This window comes from Ranitomeya imitator, chromosome 9 (genome assembly GCF_032444005.1).
Source record: "Ranitomeya imitator isolate aRanImi1 chromosome 9, aRanImi1.pri, whole genome shotgun sequence".
In the NCBI taxonomy this organism is placed as follows: Eukaryota; Metazoa; Chordata; class Amphibia; order Anura; family Dendrobatidae; genus Ranitomeya; species Ranitomeya imitator.
Window position 1 is genome coordinate 6,818,378 of NC_091290.1, and position 20,727 is coordinate 6,839,104.

General features: G+C 43.7%; 2 protein-coding genes across 2 annotated transcripts; one reads left to right on the forward strand and one right to left on the reverse strand.

Moving 5' to 3' along the window:
• Window positions 1–358: 358 nt before the first annotated feature.
• On the reverse strand, window positions 359–10,848 carry LOC138649506 (uncharacterized). Its single transcript, XM_069739980.1, has 3 exons — window positions 10,626–10,848; window positions 1,720–2,168; window positions 359–1,240 (listed from the first exon to the last, which is right to left on the reverse strand). Exons 1-3 carry the CDS (start codon window positions 10,846–10,848, stop codon window positions 947–949), a joined length of 966 nt encoding a protein of 321 aa, XP_069596081.1. The 3' UTR covers window positions 359–946.
• A 5,028-nt stretch (window positions 10,849–15,876) lies between these two features.
• Window positions 15,877–19,844, forward strand: LOC138649507 (vomeronasal type-2 receptor 26-like). Its single transcript, XM_069739981.1, has 4 exons — window positions 15,877–15,897; window positions 18,318–18,539; window positions 18,629–18,752; window positions 18,846–19,844. The coding sequence occupies exons 1-4, from the start codon at window positions 15,877–15,879 to the stop codon at window positions 19,748–19,750; spliced, it is 1,272 nt and encodes a 423-aa protein (XP_069596082.1). The 3' UTR covers window positions 19,751–19,844.
• Window positions 19,845–20,727: the final 883 nt, after the last annotated feature.

Sequence of the window (20,727 nt, forward strand, 5' to 3'; positions counted from 1 at the left end):
TACTTCTCCTACACTGGAGTGGTTCTCTCCAGTGTTCTTACTCTCTTGGGACTCCCCAATAGTCCTCTATGATAGATGTCATACCACTACTCAGGCACCCTAAGCCTGCGTGCATCTGAGTTTATCTGTCCTATGCCACCGGTATTTCATTGGGCGTTTTCCTAATATATACACCTTAATCCTCATCCATATCTAATTACGTACATAAGACTACCATCCAAAGCTCGACAATTAAATCTGATTATTAGATGCTGACGCCATTGTTGGACAGGTCCATAGAATACCACAACATAGGACCTTCTCTTTTCTGATAACTTACATCTACCGTGAAACTAGCAGTCGGCTTACTGAAGAAGGTCAAATGTTTGACCGAAACGTTTAAATTGGACTGCAATCCAAGTAATAAATACCTTTTGTTCAATTTCATCACTAACTATCTGTTGAGTGCCAAGTTATTTATTTATTCTGCACAAAAGAACGCACATCCCGCGACAAGGAAGGCCACCAAAAGGACCTAGCAACCAAATCTCTGGTACCAAAAATCCCAGGATGACCGGCCAACACAGAACAATGGACCTCAGAAATTACCTTAGGGTACCGTCACACAGTGCAATTTTGATCGCTACGACGGCACGATTTGTGACGTTACATCGTCGCTTAATTATCGTTTCAAACATCGTAGACTGCGGTCACACTACACGATGCACGGCGCTGAAGCGATAAATTCATGACGTATTTGCGATGTAGAAGTCGTATGGGACAGTCGTACGGTCGTGTCACACACGACGATTCAGAGCAAATTTTGCATAATCTGTGCGTGACGTTGTTCACTAGGGGCGTGTTGTGCTACTAGCTAGTGTGCTGATAGGCCAAAGGTTCTGTGCACACAATTGGTTGGAAAATTTGTCACCTGAGCGCTATTGTTCCCAATGCCACCTCACTGCTTTCAAAATTTCCTTTCTTCACTTCGTACTTGGACACTTGGTGGACCTGGACATTGGAATTTTCTACTTCGCTGAATATACCACGCTTTGCACCGCTGCTTCGAGGTATGTAAACCGCTTGGGCGTGGTGGATGGAACGCTGTATGGACGGCATGAGTGCTTCGTTCCACCGCTGAGTTGGCTGGTTGTGTGATGCGCACATGCTTTCCATCTAATGCACCACCGCAGTTTGGAAACTGCCACAGCTGATCAAAATCGGAAGCAATCTTCTTCCAGTCCTCCGCCGACTTGGGAAACTGCAGGATGAGAAGGAAACATGTACAAATTAGGTCAAATATATTGTTGTGCACATACACTCATGTGGACATCCTAGAGAGATTGACGCATAGTTTTGATTAGTATAACAAAGTCAACAATCCTGAATATGCAGGCAGCCAATTTAGGAAACGGCTTCACTGACAGAGGGGGTGCAAAACAATATATCGAAATAATATAGCCTATTAAATTACGTTGGGAGCAGCAAATAAAAGAAGGGTGGCGCAGGATTGGAGCAGCACATATCAGAATGGAGCCGCAAAATGTGAGCAGCACATGTCAGAATGGAGGCGCAGGATCGCAGCAGCACATGTCAGAATGGGGGCACAGGATGGGAGCAGCTCATGATAGGATGGAGAACAGATACCAATAGAAATGTGCGCCGCCAGGCCGTAGAACGGGTTACATAGCTAGTATAATATATCGACATAACACAGCAGCCCAAATTAAATAGTAGTACCTCCATATAATGCCTTAAGCTCTGCACAATGGCCGCGCATGTCTCCGGAATCACAACGCTGAGGAAAGGTCTGGAAACAGCTGCGGAAAACTGCAAATCCTGAAGAGACCTTCCTGTAGCCAGGAACCGCAGTGTCACCGCCAACCTTTCATCCACGGGCACGGCTGCACGCATCGGCGTATCACTCCTTTGTATGAGTGGCGTAACAGCAGACAGTATTATCTTGAATGATTCCTCTGACATCCTAAGGTAGTTTCGGAAATCATGTGGATTATTATCACGTAACTCTCTTATGAGACCCATGTGTGACAATGTGGATCTTTTCTGCAGCCAGCTCCGGGTCCACATGCGACGTTTTCGTTTAGGACGTCTCTCCTCTTGGAGACGTGCTGCCTCAAACACCAGGGCAGCAGCAACAACAGAACTCTCATCGGAAGTGAGCATAGTTCCTAAAAAGAAAACAAACGTACAATAAATACACGTGCTTACAAAACAATGTTTTGACCATTGATCTAATAACTATATTACTACTGGCATAAACGGGGCAGTGAACCATGCTACAGCTCGATCTGAAAAAGGATTAATTAATTGGGCCACGCTACAGCTGTGTACCTGAGGCTCTCTGGCCTTCTACCCTACTCTCCATAAAGGAACAATCGACCACGCTCCAGCGTTTATCCCCGTTGAAGCGCAACATCTGCTACGCTGTAGCGTTATACATACCTCTTGCCGTAAAAGTCTGTATAGTAGTTATCAAAGTCCAGGGAATCCAGCGAATTTAGGAGTTCTGTTTCCAGCACGTGCTCCAGAGAGAAATGAAGAGAGCGCTCGACAGCTCCGGTTTTATCCGCTGGGAACAATAGTCCTTTGTCTGTCGAATGAGCGCACAGTATTGTACCGCCCAATCGGCACACAGGAGGTGGAGAATTTAGCGCTCCTACGTAGCCAGCTCCTCCGCCCTTTACATCGTATACAATATCGTGCACACCTTTGTTACACCATGCGATCATGCCGCCACAGCGGGACACTAGACGACGAAAGAAAGTTTCAAACGATGTGCTACGACGTACGATTCACAGCGGGGTCCCTGATCGCAGGAGCGTGTCACACGCTGCGATATCGTACCTATATCGCTCGAACGTCACAAATCGTGCCGTCGTAGCGATCAAAATTGCACTGTGTGACGGTACCCTTACTTGTTCATCTATCAGGAACAAACAGCTTCCCTACAGGACAGCGGTCAGGCTTATCAGCCTGAAATTCCTGAAGCGCCCGCCGCAAATCAGGGGAGATGGCAGATAGAATCACCCCTTCCCTAAGAATGCCAACCAGCTCAAGGACTCCAGGGGAATCAGGCAAAAAACTCCTAGAGAGGGCATCCGCCTTAACATTCTTAGATCCCGGAAGATATGAGACCACAAAATCAAAACGGGAGAAAAACAGGTACCACCGAGCCTGTCTAGGGTTCAGCCGCTTGGCCAACTCAAGGTAAATCAGATTCTTATGATCGGTCAAGACCACAATGCAGTGCTTGGCTCCCTCAAGCCAATGTCGCCACTCCTCAAATGCCCACTTCATAGCCAACAACTCCCGATTGCCGACATCATAATTGCGTTCCGCAGGCAAAAACTTTCGGGAAAAGAAGGCACATGGCTTCATCAAGGAACCATCAGAATTCCTCTGTGACAAAACGGCCCCTGCCCCAATCTCAGAAGCGTCAACCTCAACCTGAAAAGGAAGAGAAACATCCGGCTGACGCAAGACAGGGGCAGAAGTAAATCGGCGTTTAAGTTCCTGAAAGGCCTCAACAGCCTCAGAGGACCAATTAGTCACATCAGCGCCTTTCTTCGTCAAATCGGTCACGGGTTTAACCACACTAAAGAAGTTGGCAATGAAACGGCGATAAAAATTAGCAAAGCCCAAAAATTTCTGAAGGCCCTACACAGATGTGGGTTGAATCCAGTCATGAATGCCTTGGACTTTAACAGGATCCATTTCTATAGACGAAGGAGAAAAAATAAACCCCAAAAAAGAGACCTTCTGAACTCCAAATAGGCACTTAGACCCCTTCACAAATAGAGCATTATCACGAAGGATCTGGAATACCATCCTGACCTGCTTCACATGAGACTCCCAATCATTGGAAAAAATCAAAATATCATCCAAATACACAATCAAGAATTTGTCAAGATAACTGTGGAAAATATCATGCATAAAGGACTGAAATACAGAAGGAGCATTTGAAAGCCCGAAAGGCATCACCGGGTATTCAAAATGGTCTTCGGGCGTATTAAATGCAGTTTTCCATTCGTCACCCTGTTTAATACGAACAAGATTATATGCCCCTCGAAGGTCAATCTTGGTAAACCAACTAGCCCCCTTAATCCTAGCAAACAAATCAGAGAGCAAAGGTAAAGGGTATTGGAATTTGACCGTGATCTTATTAAGAAGGCGATAATCAATACAGGGTCTTAAGGAGCCATCCTTCTTGGCAACAAAAAAAAATCCCGCTCCCAATGGTGACGAAGACGGCCGAATATGCCCCTTCTCTAAAGACTCCTTAACATAGCTCCGCATGGCGGCATGCTCTGGCACAGACAGATTGAAAAGTCGGCCCTTAGGGAACTTACAGCCAGGAATCAAGTCAATAGCACAATCACAGTCCCTATGTGGAGGAAGGGAACTGGACTTGGGCTCATCGAATACATCCTGGATATCTGACAAAAATTCAGGAATCAGAAGAGGGGGAAGAGGAAATTGACATTAAAGGAACGTCATTATGTACCCCTTGACACCCCCAACTAGTCACAGACATTGTTTTCCAATCCAGCACTGGATTGTGTACTTGTAACCATGGAAAACCCAGTACAACAACATCATGTAAATTATGCAACTCCAGAAAACGTCAATCTTCCTGATGTGCAGGAGCCATGCACATAGTCAGCTGAGTCCAATACTGAGGTTTATTCTTGGCCAATGGTGTAGCATCAATACCCCTCAAGGGTATGGGACTCTGCAAAGGCTGCAAAGAAAAACCACAGCGCCTAGCAAATTCTAAAGGTACCTTCACATTAAGCGACGCTGCAGCGATACCGACAACGATGTCGATCGCTGCAGCGTCGCTGTTTGGTCGCTGGAGAGTTGTCACACAGGCAGCTCTCCAGCGACCAACGATCCCGAGGTCCCTGGTAACCAGGGTAAACATCGGGTTACTAAGTGCAGGGCCGCGCTTAGTAACCCGATGTTTACCCTGGTTACCATCGTAAAAGTAAAAAAAGCAAACACTACATACTTACCTTCAGCTGTCTGTCTCCGGCGCTCTGCTTTCCTCTGCACTGTGTGAGCACAGCGGCCGGAAAGCAGAGCGGTGACGTCACCGCTCTGCTTTCCGGCTGACCGGCGTTCACAGCCAGTGCAGGAAGCAGAGCGCTGGGGACAGCCAGCAGAAGGTAAGTACAGTATGTAGTGTTTGTTTTTTTTACTTTTAAGATGGTAACCAGGGTAAACATCGGGTTACTAAGCGCGGCCCTGCGCTTAGTAACCCGATGTTTACCCTGGTTACCAGTGAAGACACCACTGAATCGGTGTCACACACGCCGATCCAGCGATGTCTGCGGGAGATCCAGCGACGAAATAAAGTTCTGGCCTTCTAGCTCCGACCAACGACATCACAGCAGGATCCTGATCGTTGCTGCGTGTCAAACACAACGATATCGCTAGCCAGGATGCTGCAATGTCACGGATCGCTAGCGATATCGTTGTGAAGTTGTTTAGTGAGAAGGTACCTTAAGTCCATTAAGTTCAGAGTAGCGCCTGAATCCACAAATGCCATGACAGAAAAAGATGACAATGAGCAAATCAGGGTCACAGACAGGAGAAACTTAGGCTGCACAGTACTAATGGTAACAGATCTAGTGACCCTCTTAATACGCTTAGGGCAATCAGAAATAGCATGAGCAGAATCACCACAGTAAAAACACAGCCCATTCTGACGTCTGTATCCCCTCAGTTCCGCTCTAGTCAAAATCCTATCACATTGCATGGACTCAGGACTCCGCTCAGAGGACACTGCCATATGGTGCACCACTTTGCTTCCGCGCAGGCGCCGATCAATCTGAATGGCCAGAGACATAGATTCGCTCAAACCAACAGGCGTGGGAAACCCCACCATAACATCTTTAAGGGCTTCAGAAAGACCCTTTTTGAAAATGTCTGCCAGAGCGTCCTCATTCCATCTAGTGAGCACAGACCATTTTCTAAATTTTGACGCCGCTCCATTATTAATCTGGCTTAATGTCACCTTACAATAGCAAGGTGGCATTAACCCTTCATTACCCCATAACCAACAGCTACACGGGAATGGGAAGAGAGTGGCCAAGTGCCAGAATAGGCGCATCTTCCAGATGTGCCATTTCTGGGGTGGCTGGGGGCAGATGTTTTTAGCCAGGGGGGGCAATAACCATGGACCCTCTCCAGGCTATTAATATCTGCCCTCAGTCACTGGCTTTACTACACTGGCGGAGAAAATTGCGCGGGAGCCCACGCCAATTTTTTCTGCGATTTAACCCTTAAATTTTATAGCTAGAGCGCCGAAATTTTGCACATACACACTACTAACATTAGTAGTGTGGAATATGCAAAAAAAAAAGTGGATATGACATGGTTTACTGTAGGTAAACCATGTCTCATATCATGTTCGGTTTAGGTAGGAGAAATGAAAAGCCGGCAATTGAATTACCGGCTTTTCTGCTATATCGCGCTGCAGTAAATATAAAAATAAAAAAAATTCCCATTGACTTTGCATTGGGCTTCGTGTTTCGGCCGATCCCCGACCCCAACTTTTCAATAAGATCGGCCGATTTCACGAGACCCGACTTTTCAGAAAGTCGGATTTCACGAAACCCGACTCGACCTGAAAAAATGAAAAGTCGCTCAACCCTAGTTGTCAGCACTCCTATACATGGCTATCTGGATACTCGTATCGTAGGAAATGGAAACTGGTGCGTTTTGGCATGTCCCATTTGCAAATATTTATAAAAATCCCTATGAGGAATCCCAAACTTTATATAAATTTGTTCAAATGATAATAAAATTTCACTTTAAAAAATCTGATTAAGTGCTGTTATTCCATATTGTTTCCAGAAAATTGGGTCCTGTAAGTTTTTGAGGTGTGGAAACTCGGGATTATGCCATAGCTGAGTCTCTCCCATTTGGTCACTGAATTTCATGTTACGCTTACTTTCTCGCCACACCTGTATTGCCAAGCTGTGTGCAAATAATAAACCTTGTGGCGTCTATATGATCCTTCTAATATTGCCCGTGATGTATTCCCATCTAAGAAGTGTATAAGCTGAGCTTCTGCATTAGCAAGTCTGCCCCCAACTCTCCACTGCTCCGAAGTAGCGTATCTGACCGGCCAGATAATACAAAAGTAGGTCAGGTACTGCGTATCCACCCTGGTTTTTGGTTCTCTGCAGAGATCTAATACTTAATTTGGACCTTGATGATCTCCATATCAATGTCGCCATCATGCCATGCATTTTCCTAAAAAAACCTTTGGGGACTTTAGTTGATGAATGTCCCAACACGTACAAACATTCTGGTAGAATTATCATTTTGATTAAGCCAATTCTGCCTGCCACAGAGACGGAAAGCTGAGACCAGCACTCGAACCTTTTCTTCATCATATCATAAAAGGAGTATACGTTATCCTTAAGGTCCTTAATTGGGTTATGATTAATTATAATGCCTAAGTATTTGAACTTTTGTACTACTTGCAATCCAAACATCACAGGTTCAGCCATATTTTCCACAAGTGGCATGACCACAGATTTACTCCAATTAATTTTGAGACCCGACAATTCCCCAAAATAGTTAACGAGGTCAATTGCTCTCGGGAGAGATTGCTCCACTTTATTTAGGCAGAGTACCAGGTCATTTACATATAACCCCACCTTATCGATTCTGGAATTTATATTGATGTCCTCCATCAAAGGGTCCGGTCTGATCTTAAGAGCAATAGGTTCTATCCCTAGAGCGAAGAGCATCGGGGACAGAGGGCAGACTTGTCTGGTTCCGCTACCTAGGTCAAAGTATTCCGACAGTATTCCATTTACAAGGATATTAGCTCTTGGCATACAGTAAAGTAACTTAATCTAATTACGAAATTTGTCATAGAAACCAAACTTCAGAAGCACATATTGCAATAATCGCCACTTCAATGCATCAAAAGCCTTTGCTGTGTCTAAAACAGCTATTGCCCAAGGCTCCCCATACTTGTGACCTATCTTTGTTAGCACCTGAACTCTTCTAATATTATATGATGTGGACCTTCCTGGCATGAAGCCAGATTGATCCTCATGTATAATATTCAATATAACTGTTTTCAACCTGTTAGCTATAAGTTTCGCAAGTGTTTTGTTTTTCCAACAAATACTTATTGGTTTTACAAATTTAACAAAGGTAAGGGTAAAGGGTGTGGGAAAAATAGGATACATGAGACAATAGGGAAAGAAAGGGGAAAGAAAATACAGGACTTCCATACTTTAACATACTGTAGCTTACTCAAATAGAACCAGGACAACTGTCGCTTACTCAAAAGTCAAATATGGTTCAAAAGGAAAAATAAATACGTCCTGGGATGTCTGGAGTCACCTTTAGATGTTCCTATGACCTTGTGGGGGCAAAGTACGGTTCAAAAACAGGCTACAATTGAGGAATAAATGAAGAAAAGTCTTTCTGGGTGTTCAAATAATAGAGTCACTATGTTCAATAAGGTGTTGTTTGTTTGTAGTATTTCTTCATTTGGGACGAAGATCAGATTTGGACTTGGAGAGGAATCCGTGGGAGTCCATGGAGGATATTATGCCTGCACCTATCAGGAAGTCAGCTCCCTCCGCCGGAGATGAAATATCGATGAATTTGGATGCAAATTTAATTTTTAGCGTTGAGATCTGAGACCAATTGTAAGATATTCCAGCTTTTCGGAGTTCACAGGTAGTGGACTGAAATAATTTTCGCTTTTGTAATGTTTCTTTAGATAGGTCTTTGAAAAAGACCAAGTGGTTATATGGAGAAGAAAGGAATTTCGGCTCCTTTGGTATATTTAGTAAAGCATTTCTAACCCAATTGGGGTAGAAGGAGACAATGACATCTGTTTCGACATCAGGTGGAAGAGCAGAAGGTCTGCGTACTCTAAAGGCCTTTTCAATTACATTTTCTTCTTTGGTGTTAGGAAGTAGATAAGATATTAATGAAGAGATGTAATCTGTTAGTTGGGAGTTCTGGACCGACTTTGGAATCCCTCTAATTTTTACATTATTTTTCTTTTTAAAGTCTTCAAGATTGTTTAGATTTTTTCTAACAGAGTTGATATCATGTTGGATATTTTTCTATGAATCAGAGAGTGTAGCAAGATTTTGGTCCTCATGAGGATACGAGGACCTTAGATTTTTGACTGAAGAGATTTTTTTTTGAGTTATTGAAGGAGTTATCAGAAACTCCATAAGAATTTGAGTGTGTGTTAACAGCTATGTATGATAACATATCTTTAAAGAGCTCTTTAATGAAACTCTCGGACGCTTTGGTATTGTTTAAGTGTATAGAGCCTTCAGATTCCAAATCGGTGTCAGATATTTTTGAGTCATCATCACTAGTAGTATTTTTCACTGAAACCAGGAGGGCTTTACATATGCTAATAATACATTTTACTGTTGGATTATCATCTGTTGCTTGGATATCGTTTATCAATGAGTTGTTGGTGTTAGAGAGCTCTTGTAATTTTTTCAGATTTGGTTTAATTTGATTTGGCTTAGTTTTTTGCTTAAACTTTTTATAAAATTCAGAGTTTTCACTACTAGATTTGTGTTCTGAGGAAGAATATGACTCTGAAGAATAGATGTCATCAAGGGCCATATCATCTGAAAAAAGTCACCTCTATAATCAGATGAATCTACATCGCTAAAAAACTCCCCAAAATGACCATTTTCCATCTGTCCTGATGAGTTAATGGATTCATCTGATTGGTAGGAAACAAATTTGTCTGTGTTGGAGATATTTGCTGTTTCTTTAACAGATTTAGCAGAATTAGGAGCTATATTAGGAAACTTCCCTTTAATTTTCCCTAAATTGTAATCTCTAGTATTGTATGAGGATTTAGAAGGGGAATTTTTTCAGGTAGAGAAATCAGATGCAGATCAACACCCCCATCATCAGATAAAAAATGTTGGCCTCATCTGTCTTTAGATTAGATGATTCTTTGAAAGATCCGTCTCCTGTGATTACCTGGTTATACAATTGTTTTGTATGTGTAGGGTTCCCCTTTAAATACTCTGTGTTTTATGGCTACTATGTAAAGAAGTAGAAGTGGCACCATTCTTTACATTAAGTGATGGTTGATGATTTTTATTTTTTAATATCAGTATTTTGCTAACTGCTCCATATGAATGTCTGATAATGCCACCTCTTTGATTTTTTTCTTTCTTCTTTTATATCTGAATTATGGAAGAGGGTTTTCCCCTCTGTGTCCCTGTACATTGTGTGATTTTCAGAGGGCTTTGTCTCTGACCATCCAACATGGGGTGTTTCTGACAAGCCCCGCAGTTGTATATCACTTCCTTCCTTATCCTTTGTGGCATTATATGATCTGCCTCCCTCAGCGCTTATCGGCCCCGGCACAAACACAGGTGCATCATGTCTCTAATTACTTCTTTGATCGATGGGAGCTGAAGAGATCCCCCCAATGTGTGGTGTTAATGCCAGTGATTCTCCTTCCTTTCTCCTCTGCATCGTCGCAGCGTCATGTCTGTGATTACTTCTTTGGACACGGAGAGCTGAGGAGAACTCTCCGTGTCTGTGCAGCGATGAAGATGGTGAATCACCATATTGTTCTGTTTGCTGCGTCATACCTTGTGAGAACTCCGCGGCTCCCCCGCTCCTCTTCTTATGTCTGGCAGCTTGCATTAGATCTCCATCGTCTCCACGTCTTCTCCTGCTTCCTCCTTCCGCTGTGTCACAGCTCCGGCAGCCATCGCGATCCCTCGGCGCATCTTTGGATATGTCAGCTGGAGCTCCGGAAAGGGCGGGAGTTGTTGCCGCGTCGCCATTTTCTCCTCTCCGCTGCTTCTTCATTGCCTCAGAATCTCCGCGCTCCTCCGGTTTCTTTGCAGTACAGCATCAGCTGATGTCTCGGAGAGTGCAGGATGTTTTATAACAGATGTCTTACACGCCATATGACTGTTGTGAAGCTGTGACTCTGGTTTTTTGCAGGGATCCATTTTGTGAGGCAAAGGCTTTGTCACCTTTACCTCAGATGAGAGCAGGCTTCCATTAGATCTTCTCCAGGTGTCCCTCCTAATAATAAAGGGATTTTCTTGGTTGAAAGTTCTTTTTTCTTCTTATAACCCAGTCCAGGCATGTTTTAGTAGGTTTTATAACCAGGTATTCCACAATTTAATATGCTTTAGGTAGCTGAAATGGGGGAATATTAGGACGTAAAAACACGTCTGCTCCTGTCCTTCGCCATCCACGCACCCCTTCATAAGTGTTTTGTGATCCGTATTAAGTATGGATATGGGGTGATAAGAACCACACTACTCAACTGGTTTATCTGGCTTTGGAATTACTGGATCTCGGACATTAATTAGATTCAATTCTCGGATATCTAAACGGATGGAGACCGCCATCTTTCTTTTTCATGAAAAAGATCTCTGCCACCACAGGCAAAGATGAAGGTCTGATATGTCCCTTCTCAAGGCTCTCAGTAATAAAATCTTTCATGGCTTGTATTCACGTACCCACTTCAGAGCTCACGACTTGGGGTTGTGCCTGCAAGGGTTAATCTATCTCCCTTCTCTCACTCCAGCATTCAATCTCTGTCCTATGCTGTAATGGGAGCATAAATCACACACCGATCCAGGCAACACACCCGCTCATACACGCTGCAACCACTCACCGAACACACGGGCGATGAGTCTCGGAAATATTATTACTGTCTGCCAATCATAAGGCTCAAACACTTTAAGGCTATGGATTCTTTATAACATGCAAGGTTCAGCTTATTAAAGTTGTATGCTTTAACCCCTTCCCGACTTTTGACGCCATGTAGGCGTCATGAAAGTCGGTGCCAATCCGCCTATGTGGCGTCATGGAAAGATCGCATCCCTGCAGATCAGGTGTAAGGGTTAACTCCCATTTCACCCGATCTGCAGGGACAGGGGGAGTGGTAGTTTAGCCCAGGGGGGTGGCTTCACCCCCCCGTGGCTACGATCGCTCTGATTGGCTGTTGAAAGTGAAACTGCCAATCAGAGCGATTTGTAATATTTCACCTATTATAACTGGTGAAATATTACAATCCAGCCATGGCCGATGCTGCAATATCATCGGCCATGGCTGGAAACACTGATGTGCCCCCACCCCACCCCACCGATCGCCCCCCCAAGCCACCGATCTGTAAGGTACACAGCTCCGGCTCCCCTCCATCCTGTGCTCCGCTCCCCCCGTGCTCCAACCACCCCCCCGCACTCCGATCCACCCCCCCCCTGCACTCCGATCCACCCCCACGTGCTTCGATCCCCCCCGTGCTCCGATCCACCCCCCGTGCTCCGATCCACCCCCCCCCGTGCTCCCCCCACCCCATCATACTTACCGATCCTCGCGGGGTCCGTCCGTCTTCTTCATGGGCGCCGCCATCTTCCAAAACGGCGGGCGCATGCGCAGTGCGCCCGCCGAATCTGCCGGCCGGCAGAAGTGCATTTTGATCACTGTGATAGGTTATATCACAGTGGTCAAAATAAAAAAAAATACTAAATGACCCCCCCATTTGTCACCCCCATAGGTAGGGACAATAATAAAATAAAGATTTTTTTTTTTCCCCCACTAATGTTAGAATAGGGCTAGGGTTAGGGTTAGGGTTAGGGTTTCAGTATGTGCAATTGTATTCTGGTCCTCTGCGGATTTTTCCGCAGCGGATTTGATAAATCCGCAGTGTTAAACCTCTGCGGATTTACCACGGTTTTTCTGCGCATTTCACTGCAGTTTTACAACTGCGATTTTCTATTGGAGCAGTTGTAAAACCGCTGCGGAATCCGCAGAAAGAAGAGACATGCTGCGGAATGTAAACCGCTGCGTTTCCGTGCAGTTTTTCTGCAGCATGTGTACAGCGATTTTTGTATCCCATAGGTTTACATTGAACTGTAAAACTCATGGGAAACTGCTGCGGATCCGCAACGTTTTCCGCAGCGTGTGCACATACCTTTAGAATTAGGCCATGTGCACACGGTGCGGATTTGGCTGCGGATCCGCAGCGGATTGGCCGCTGCGGATTCGCAGCAGTGTTCCATCAGGTTTACAGTACCATGTAAACCTATGGAAAACCAAATCCGCTGTGCCCATTGTGCTGAAAATACCGCGCGGGAATGCTGCCTTGTATTTTCCGCAGCATGTCAATTCTTTGTGCGGATTCCGCAGCGTTTTACACCTGTTCCTCAATAGGAATCCGCAGGTGAAATCCGCACAAAAAACACTGGAAATCCGCTGTAAATCCACACGAATCCGCAACGTGGGCACACAGCCTTAGGGTTAGGGTTGGAATTAGGGTTCTGGTTAGGGTTGTGATTAGGGTTGGGATTAGGGTTATGGCTACAGTTGGGATTAGGGTTAGGGGTGTGGGGGGGTTAGTGTTGGAGGTAGAATTGAGGGGTTTCCACTGTTTAGGCACATCAGGGGTCTCCAAACGCAACATGGCGCCACCATTGATTCCAGCCAATCTTGAATTCAAAAAGTCAAATGGTGCTCCCTCACTTCCGAGCCCCGACGTGTGCCCAAACAGTGGTTTACCCCCACATATGGGGTACCAGCATACTCAGGACAAACTGCGCAATAATTACTGGGGTCCAACTTCTCCTGTTACCCTTGTGAAAATAAAAAAATACTTGATGATTTTTTATTTTCACGGCTCTGCGTTGTAAACGTCTGTGAAGCACTTGGGGGTTCAAAGTGCTCACCACATATCTAGATAAGTTACTTGGGGGGTCTAGTTTCTAAAATGGGGTCACTTGTGGGGGGTTTCTACTGTTTAGGCACACCAGGGGCTCTGCAAACGCAAAGTGACACCCGCAGACCATTCCATCAAAGTCTGCATTTCAAAACGTCACTACTTCAATTCCAAGCCCCGGCATGTGCCCAAACAGTAGTTTACCCCCACATATGGGGTATCAGCGTACTCAGGAGAAACTGGACAACAAATATTGGGGTCAAATTTCTCCTGTTACCCTTGGGAAAATTAAAAAATTCTGGGCTAAATAATTATTTTTGAGGAAAGAAAACGTATTTATTATTTTCACGGCTCTGCGTTATAAACTTCTGTGAAGCACTTGGGGGTTCAAAGTGCTCACCACACGTCTAGATAAGCTCCTTTCAGGGTCTAGTTTCCAAAATGGGGTCAGTTGTGGGGGAGCTCCAATGTTTAGGCACACAGGGGCTCTCCAAACGCGACATGGTGTCCGCTAACGATGGAGATAATTTTTCATTCAAAAAGTCAAATGGCGCTCCTTCCCTTCCGAGCCTTACCATGTGCCCAAACAGTGGTTTACCCACACATGTGAGGTATCGGTGTACTCAGGAGAAATTGCCCAACAAATTTTAGGATCCATTTTATCTTATTGCCCATGTGAAAATGAAAAAATTGAGGCTAAAAGAATTTTTTTGTGAAAAAAAAGTACTTTTTCATTTTTATGGATCAATTTGTGAAGCACCTGGGGGTTCAAAGTGCTATCTATGCATCTAGATAAGTTCCTTGGGGTGTCTAGTTTCCAAAATGGGGTCACTTGTGGGGGAGCTCCAATTGTCAGGCACACGGGGGCTCTCCAAACGTGACATGGTGTCCGCTAAAGAATGGAGCCAATTTTTCATTCAAAAAGTCAAATGGCGCTCCTTCCCTTCCAAGCCTTGCCGTGCGCCCAAACAGTGGTTTACCCCTTTTAAGACTCATGCTGGTGTGGTAGTTGGAGGCAGGTATATCTCGCCCAGGTGTTTGTCCTATGTGAATTAGGCCACTCAGTATCTTCAGGCTGCTAATGGGTTAATGATTGCAGGAATAAAAGATGACCAGCTGTGGGTTTCCAGTGTCTGCCTGGGGCACACAGATTGCCTGCCTGTGTGAGACAAACGTGAGTGAAGAGCTCTGCTCAAGAATTGTGTGATGTTAGCTGGGTGGGAAAGCCCCCCCAGTTGTTGAGATAGCAACGTATTTGTTTAGTTAGTGCCGGACAGGCTAGGATTTATTTTTAATGTTTTGTTTTGTTCATGTTGCTTTCATGTTAATAAATCTGACCTGAGGTCAGCCTGCTCAGAAACCTGCTGTACGCCTCAGATTCAATGCACAAACCACGTGACCTTTGACTCCAGCAAAGGCGATCCCAGAGTGTTTTGTCACACCCTACATATGAGGTATCAGCGAACTCAGGACAAATTGGACAACAACTATCGTGGTTCAGTTTCTCCTTTTACCATTGTGAAATCAAAAAAATTGTTGCTAAAAGATAATTTTTGTGACTAAAAAGTTAAATGTTCATTTTTTCCTTTCATGTTGCTTCTGCTGCTGTGAAGCACCTGAAGGGTTAATAAACTTCTTGAATGTGGTTTTGAGCACCTTGAGTGGTGCAGTTTTTAGAATGGTGTCACTTTTGGGTATTTTCAGCCATATAGACCCCGTAAACTGACTTCAAATGTGAGGTGGTCTCTAAAAAAAATGGTTTTGTAAATTTTGTTATAAAAATGAGAAATCGCTGGTCAAATTTTAACCCTTATAACTTCCTAGCAAAAAAAAATTTTGTTTCCAAAATTGTGCTGATGTAAATTATACATGTGGGAAATGTTATTTATTAACTATTTTGTGTCACATATCTCTCTGGTTTAACAGAATAAAAATTCAAAATGTGAAAATTGCGAAATTTTCACCAAATTTCCGTTTTTATCACAAATAAACGCATAATTTATTGACCTAAATTTACCACTAACATGAAGCCCAATATGTCACGAAAAAACAATCTCAGAACCGCTAGGATCCGTTGAAGCGTTCCCGAGTTATTACCTCATAAAGGGACACTGGTCAGAATTGCAAAAAACGGCAAGGTCTTTAAGGTCAAAATAGGCTGGGTCATGAAGGGATTAATAGAAAAGGTACAGTGCTTACAATAAAAAGGTTATAAAAATGGTAATAAAAGTGACATACAAATATGCAAAACAGTTATAAAAATAAAAGGGAGAAAACTTACAGAAATATCTAATTTTGTAGTCTGCTTTCTGCTCCCTGAGGGGGGGATGAATATGGACTGGATCACATCAGCTTGGCTGTCCCTCAATCTGTGAACCCTGTTCTTTGTGTGTAGGCCTAAATTTATAGAGTCATCCTGGAGGTCAGATTTCAAGACCAGCCTCTCAGGTTGATATTATAATTGCTTGCTTTTGACTGGCCCATGGCCACTCCAATGAACATATTATTTTCCTCTGAACACTCTTGTGTAAGTTCTCAAATAGATAGTAAATACAAATTGTCAGGCTGTACTAGGTTCCATTTGGCATCTGCCTTTGAGGCCTCATAGAGGTGTTAAATGTTTCCAATTCTGTCTTTCCAGGAAGGCTCCCCTGTGGTCTGAGAACAGGAAAGCTGCCTTTTCTCAGGATAACACATATTGTCACCTTGGTGAGACCTGCAGCCTTCAGGACAGATGTTAAATTACTGTTAGTCACACAATCATACCTATACATATTTCACTACAGCTTTTTTCTCAGGACCGGAGACATTGGACAGTCTGGACTGTGGTAGTTTAGCTCTTGGAGTCAGGTCAATAGGACAGTCATATACACGATGGGGGGGGGGGGAATCCTGACACCCCTTCTCAGAACATACAGTACATCCTCAAGGCCAGACAAAAACGCAGGTAAGGTCCTCGTAGATACTGCAGAAAGGCAGATGTTTAGGCAGTTATCATGGCAGTAATCTCCCCACTCCACAATTTCTCTGGATTGCCAATTCACAATCAGATTATGTTTCACCAACCAGGGCAAACCCAGAACAATTGGAGTGGGGACACCTTCCAGGACATAACAAGAAATCACCTCATAATGAAAAGACCCCACCTTCAGTCTTATGTTATGTACAATCTGCTTCAAAGCTCTTTGTGCAGTTTATGGCGTCAATAGGAATAGGCTTAGCTAAGGTAGAGCAAGCCCATGAGTTCTAGCAAACTCAGCATCCACCATACTGACTCCAGCTCCACCGTCTACAAAAACAAATTCTCTCGGTCCTGCTCTCTAGCACCACCTCTGCTGTCAGGACAAACCGAGAATTACAAGTTGATGACGAACATACCCTCGAAGTGAGGGTATGAACCCCTCCATGAGGCTACAAAATCCACTGATGAATCCTTAAAGTGGAAGAAACGTGATGGGAGGTGGTCGCTCGTCCTGCTAAAAAGAATTTACCCCTATACTGCCCTTAAGAATGAATGCATAAGAACGGATATTTGCGGGCGTTTGCACGATGATGGGCTGTTAATAAGGGCCGGTATATTTTGAAACAGGACTTCAATCAAAACATGGGTGAGATTGTTCTGTGTTTTTTTTTTTTTATAATGTAATACTCATCTATGCTTAATTATTAGTCATATACCACTTACCGGTATGTGAATTTTGGGGTCTCCAATACACGTTGTTGTGGAAAAATCCAGTAAATTTCCTTTTTGAGCTGTAATTACAGCATAGCAGGGTCTGAGAGACCTCTGACTGTGGTAATACTTGGCGAAGGGAAGTGGTACATATATTCTCACTATACCTCATATTTCATAGATCACGTGAAATCAGAATAATAATAATTTTTATTTATATAGCGTCAACAAATTCCGCAGCACTTTACAATTAAGCGGGGACATGTACAGACAATAAATTCAGTACAAGTTAAGACAATTTAAACAGTGACATTAGGGGTGAGGTCCCTGCTCGCAAGCTTACAATCTACAAGAATCAGAAGGTGAGGGATACTATTATAGGTCTTTTCCTCTCATTGTCATGTAGTGGCGACTAGTGTGTGTTACTGGACCAAGGACGTTTATGTTAGATGTTGTGTGTGTCTTCTTTTTAATCTTTTAACCAGCATATTAAAATTTAGGTTTTAAAGATTCCATTTTTTTGCTATAGCATTAAGGAACATGCCCACATATTCTATTTATAAACTGGCCATGGCAGACTTTGTGACAATCGCAATTCACCATTTAGACGTGTCCTTCCTCAATTTCCTGCAAACTTTTCTTAAGGACTTTCATTTCTCATGACACACATTCAATTCATCATTGGGACAAAACCATTGCCTTTCTGAAACCCACATATTGACACACAGAGCTTTTAAATATCTCCTGATAGTATCACAAAATCATGTTTTGTTCAAAGCTGCTCGTCTTCTGCCGTTAATCTTGGGAGATGATGAGCTAAGAGGAAGGACATATCTATTTATGTGTAGGTAGGTCGCTTTTTAGGCTTTCCGTGCCTGCCGGTGGTTATATTTCTCAACGTGTGGTTATATAATTTTTTATTTTAATCCATAGGCATTGCTTAATTTGAAATATTTGACCCGTTTTGGTAGAAGGGTTTTCTCGGTGTATGGAGATCTCTTAGACGATTACCAAATTAATAATCACTTTATAGTCAATCAAAGATGGCACTCGAATGTTGTTGGTCACATTTCACCTGAAATTTTAGATAACCTCAATCTGCCAGCCTTCTTCATCAACGACAGTTTAATTCAGTGGAAAACCATTAACAATGAGGTAATGCTTTACCCTGGAGATACTTTGGCGTTCAGGCTTTATATTCGATACATTTTCTAATCAAGAAAAACTTTGTGTCTTGAATTTAGAAACCAAAGTCTCAATGCACAAAAAGTTGTCTACCAGGAAGCAGAAAAGTCCCAGGAAATACAATCTACTTTTGTTGTTATGGGTGTATTCCTTGTTCTGAAGGAGAAATATCAAACACCTCTGGTAGGTACTCACTCTAGACTTCACCTACATCCAAGCCTTGGTCACAAATTTAGCCATATTATGTGATAATTATTGTTTTTTTATTTCCTATAGACAATGAAAACTGCAGGAGATGTCCTGACCACGAGAGGCCCAATGACAACAAGACTCAATGTGTCCCCAAATTGCTAGAATTTCTCTCATACTCTGATCATGTGATATCACTGATTGCTCTATTGGGATCCATTTCACTTCTTACAGTGACAGCAGTAATACTGGGGATTTTTATTAGATATCAAGGTACACCGATTGTGAGAGCAAATAACAAAAACATGAGCTTTGTTCTCCTCGTCTCCATCATGCTCAGCTTCCTCTGTGTCTTCTTGTTCCTGGGTCGTCCAGTGGATAGTACCTGCATATTACGTCAGATCTGTACTGGACTACTACTCTCAGTATCCATCTCTTCATTGTTGGCTAAGACCATAATGGTTTACATGGCGTTTGAAGCCACCAAGCCTGGAAGTGTGTGGAGAACATGGACTGGAGTAAAACTCCCGAATTGCGTGCTCCTGATCTGCACCTCTGTCCAGGTGGTCATCTGCATGAGTTGGGTGACCCTCTGTCCCCCCTTCCAGGAGCTGGACACACACTCTTATACAGAGAAGATCATAGTTCAATGTAATGAAGGCTCCGATCTTTGGTTCTACTCTGTCCTGGGATATATGGGGATTCTGGCTGCTGTTAGTTTTATTACAGCTTTCTTAGCCCGGACATTACCGGACAGTTTTAATGAGGCCAAGTACATCACGTTCAGCATGTTGGTGTTCTGCAGTGTCTGGATAGCCATGATCCCAGCTTATCTCAGCACTAGAGGCAAATACACGGTGGCGGTGGAGATATTTGCCATCCTGACCTCTAACGCTGGACTTTTAGGCTGTATATTTTTCCCTAAATGTTACATAATTCTCTGCAGACCTGAGCAAAATACAAAGTCCTATATAATGAGCCGGACTGCGTGAGACTGGACATTATTCGATCCTTGTAGATTTATGTCTCATTTTATTACAATGCATATATTTCATTAAATGTAGATGTAGATTATTGAAGTAAAATCTAAATAAGATCTAATCTAATCACATTGTTAATTACTGAGTGAAATATTTATGACAGCCGACCTTTGTAGGAAGAGTATTATCGTGATGTAGATATTACGCAGGGGCAGAGCAAGACGTCTGTAAGGAGCAGTTTCAGGCAATAGCTGCAGATCAGGCAGTGATATTAAAATGCAGGATAAGGTAAAATATTGTACAGGGAAGCTTTAAGACAAAGGGGTTTTCTCCTGAAGAAAGGGAATGGCTTATTGATCACTGGGTGTTCTTAGTGATTCTGAGAACCAATCTCTGATTCCCAAAGAAACAGCAGCTTCAAGACCATTCACACTTGCGTCCTCTGACGGACGTCACAATGCATCGTTTTGGAGAAAAAACGCATCCTGCAAAGTTGCCCGCAGGATGTGTTTTTTCTCCATAGACTTGCATTAGCGACGCATTGCGACGTATGGCCACACGTCGCATCCTTCGTGCGACGGATGCGACGTCTTTTGGCGGACCGTCAGCATAAAAAAAAGTTGAATGTAACGCTTTTTTGTGCGACGTGTCCGCCATTTTCGACCACACATGTGTGGCTGAAACTCCGCCCCCTCCTCCCCGCTCATCACAATGGGCAGCGGATGTGTTGTAAAACTGCATCCGCTGCCCACGTTGTGCTAAATTTAGCACAACATCCGTCGCTACGTCGGGCCGATGGATTGCGACGGCCCCGTACCGATGGAAGTGTGAAAGTAGCCTTAGGCCTCTTTCACACTTCCGTCTTTTCAGAGCCGTCACAATCCGTCGATTTTTGAGAATGCAGGATCCTGCATTTTCCCATAGACTTGTATTAGCGACGGATTGTGACGGATGGCCATCCGTTTTATCCATCGCGCACGGGACCCGTC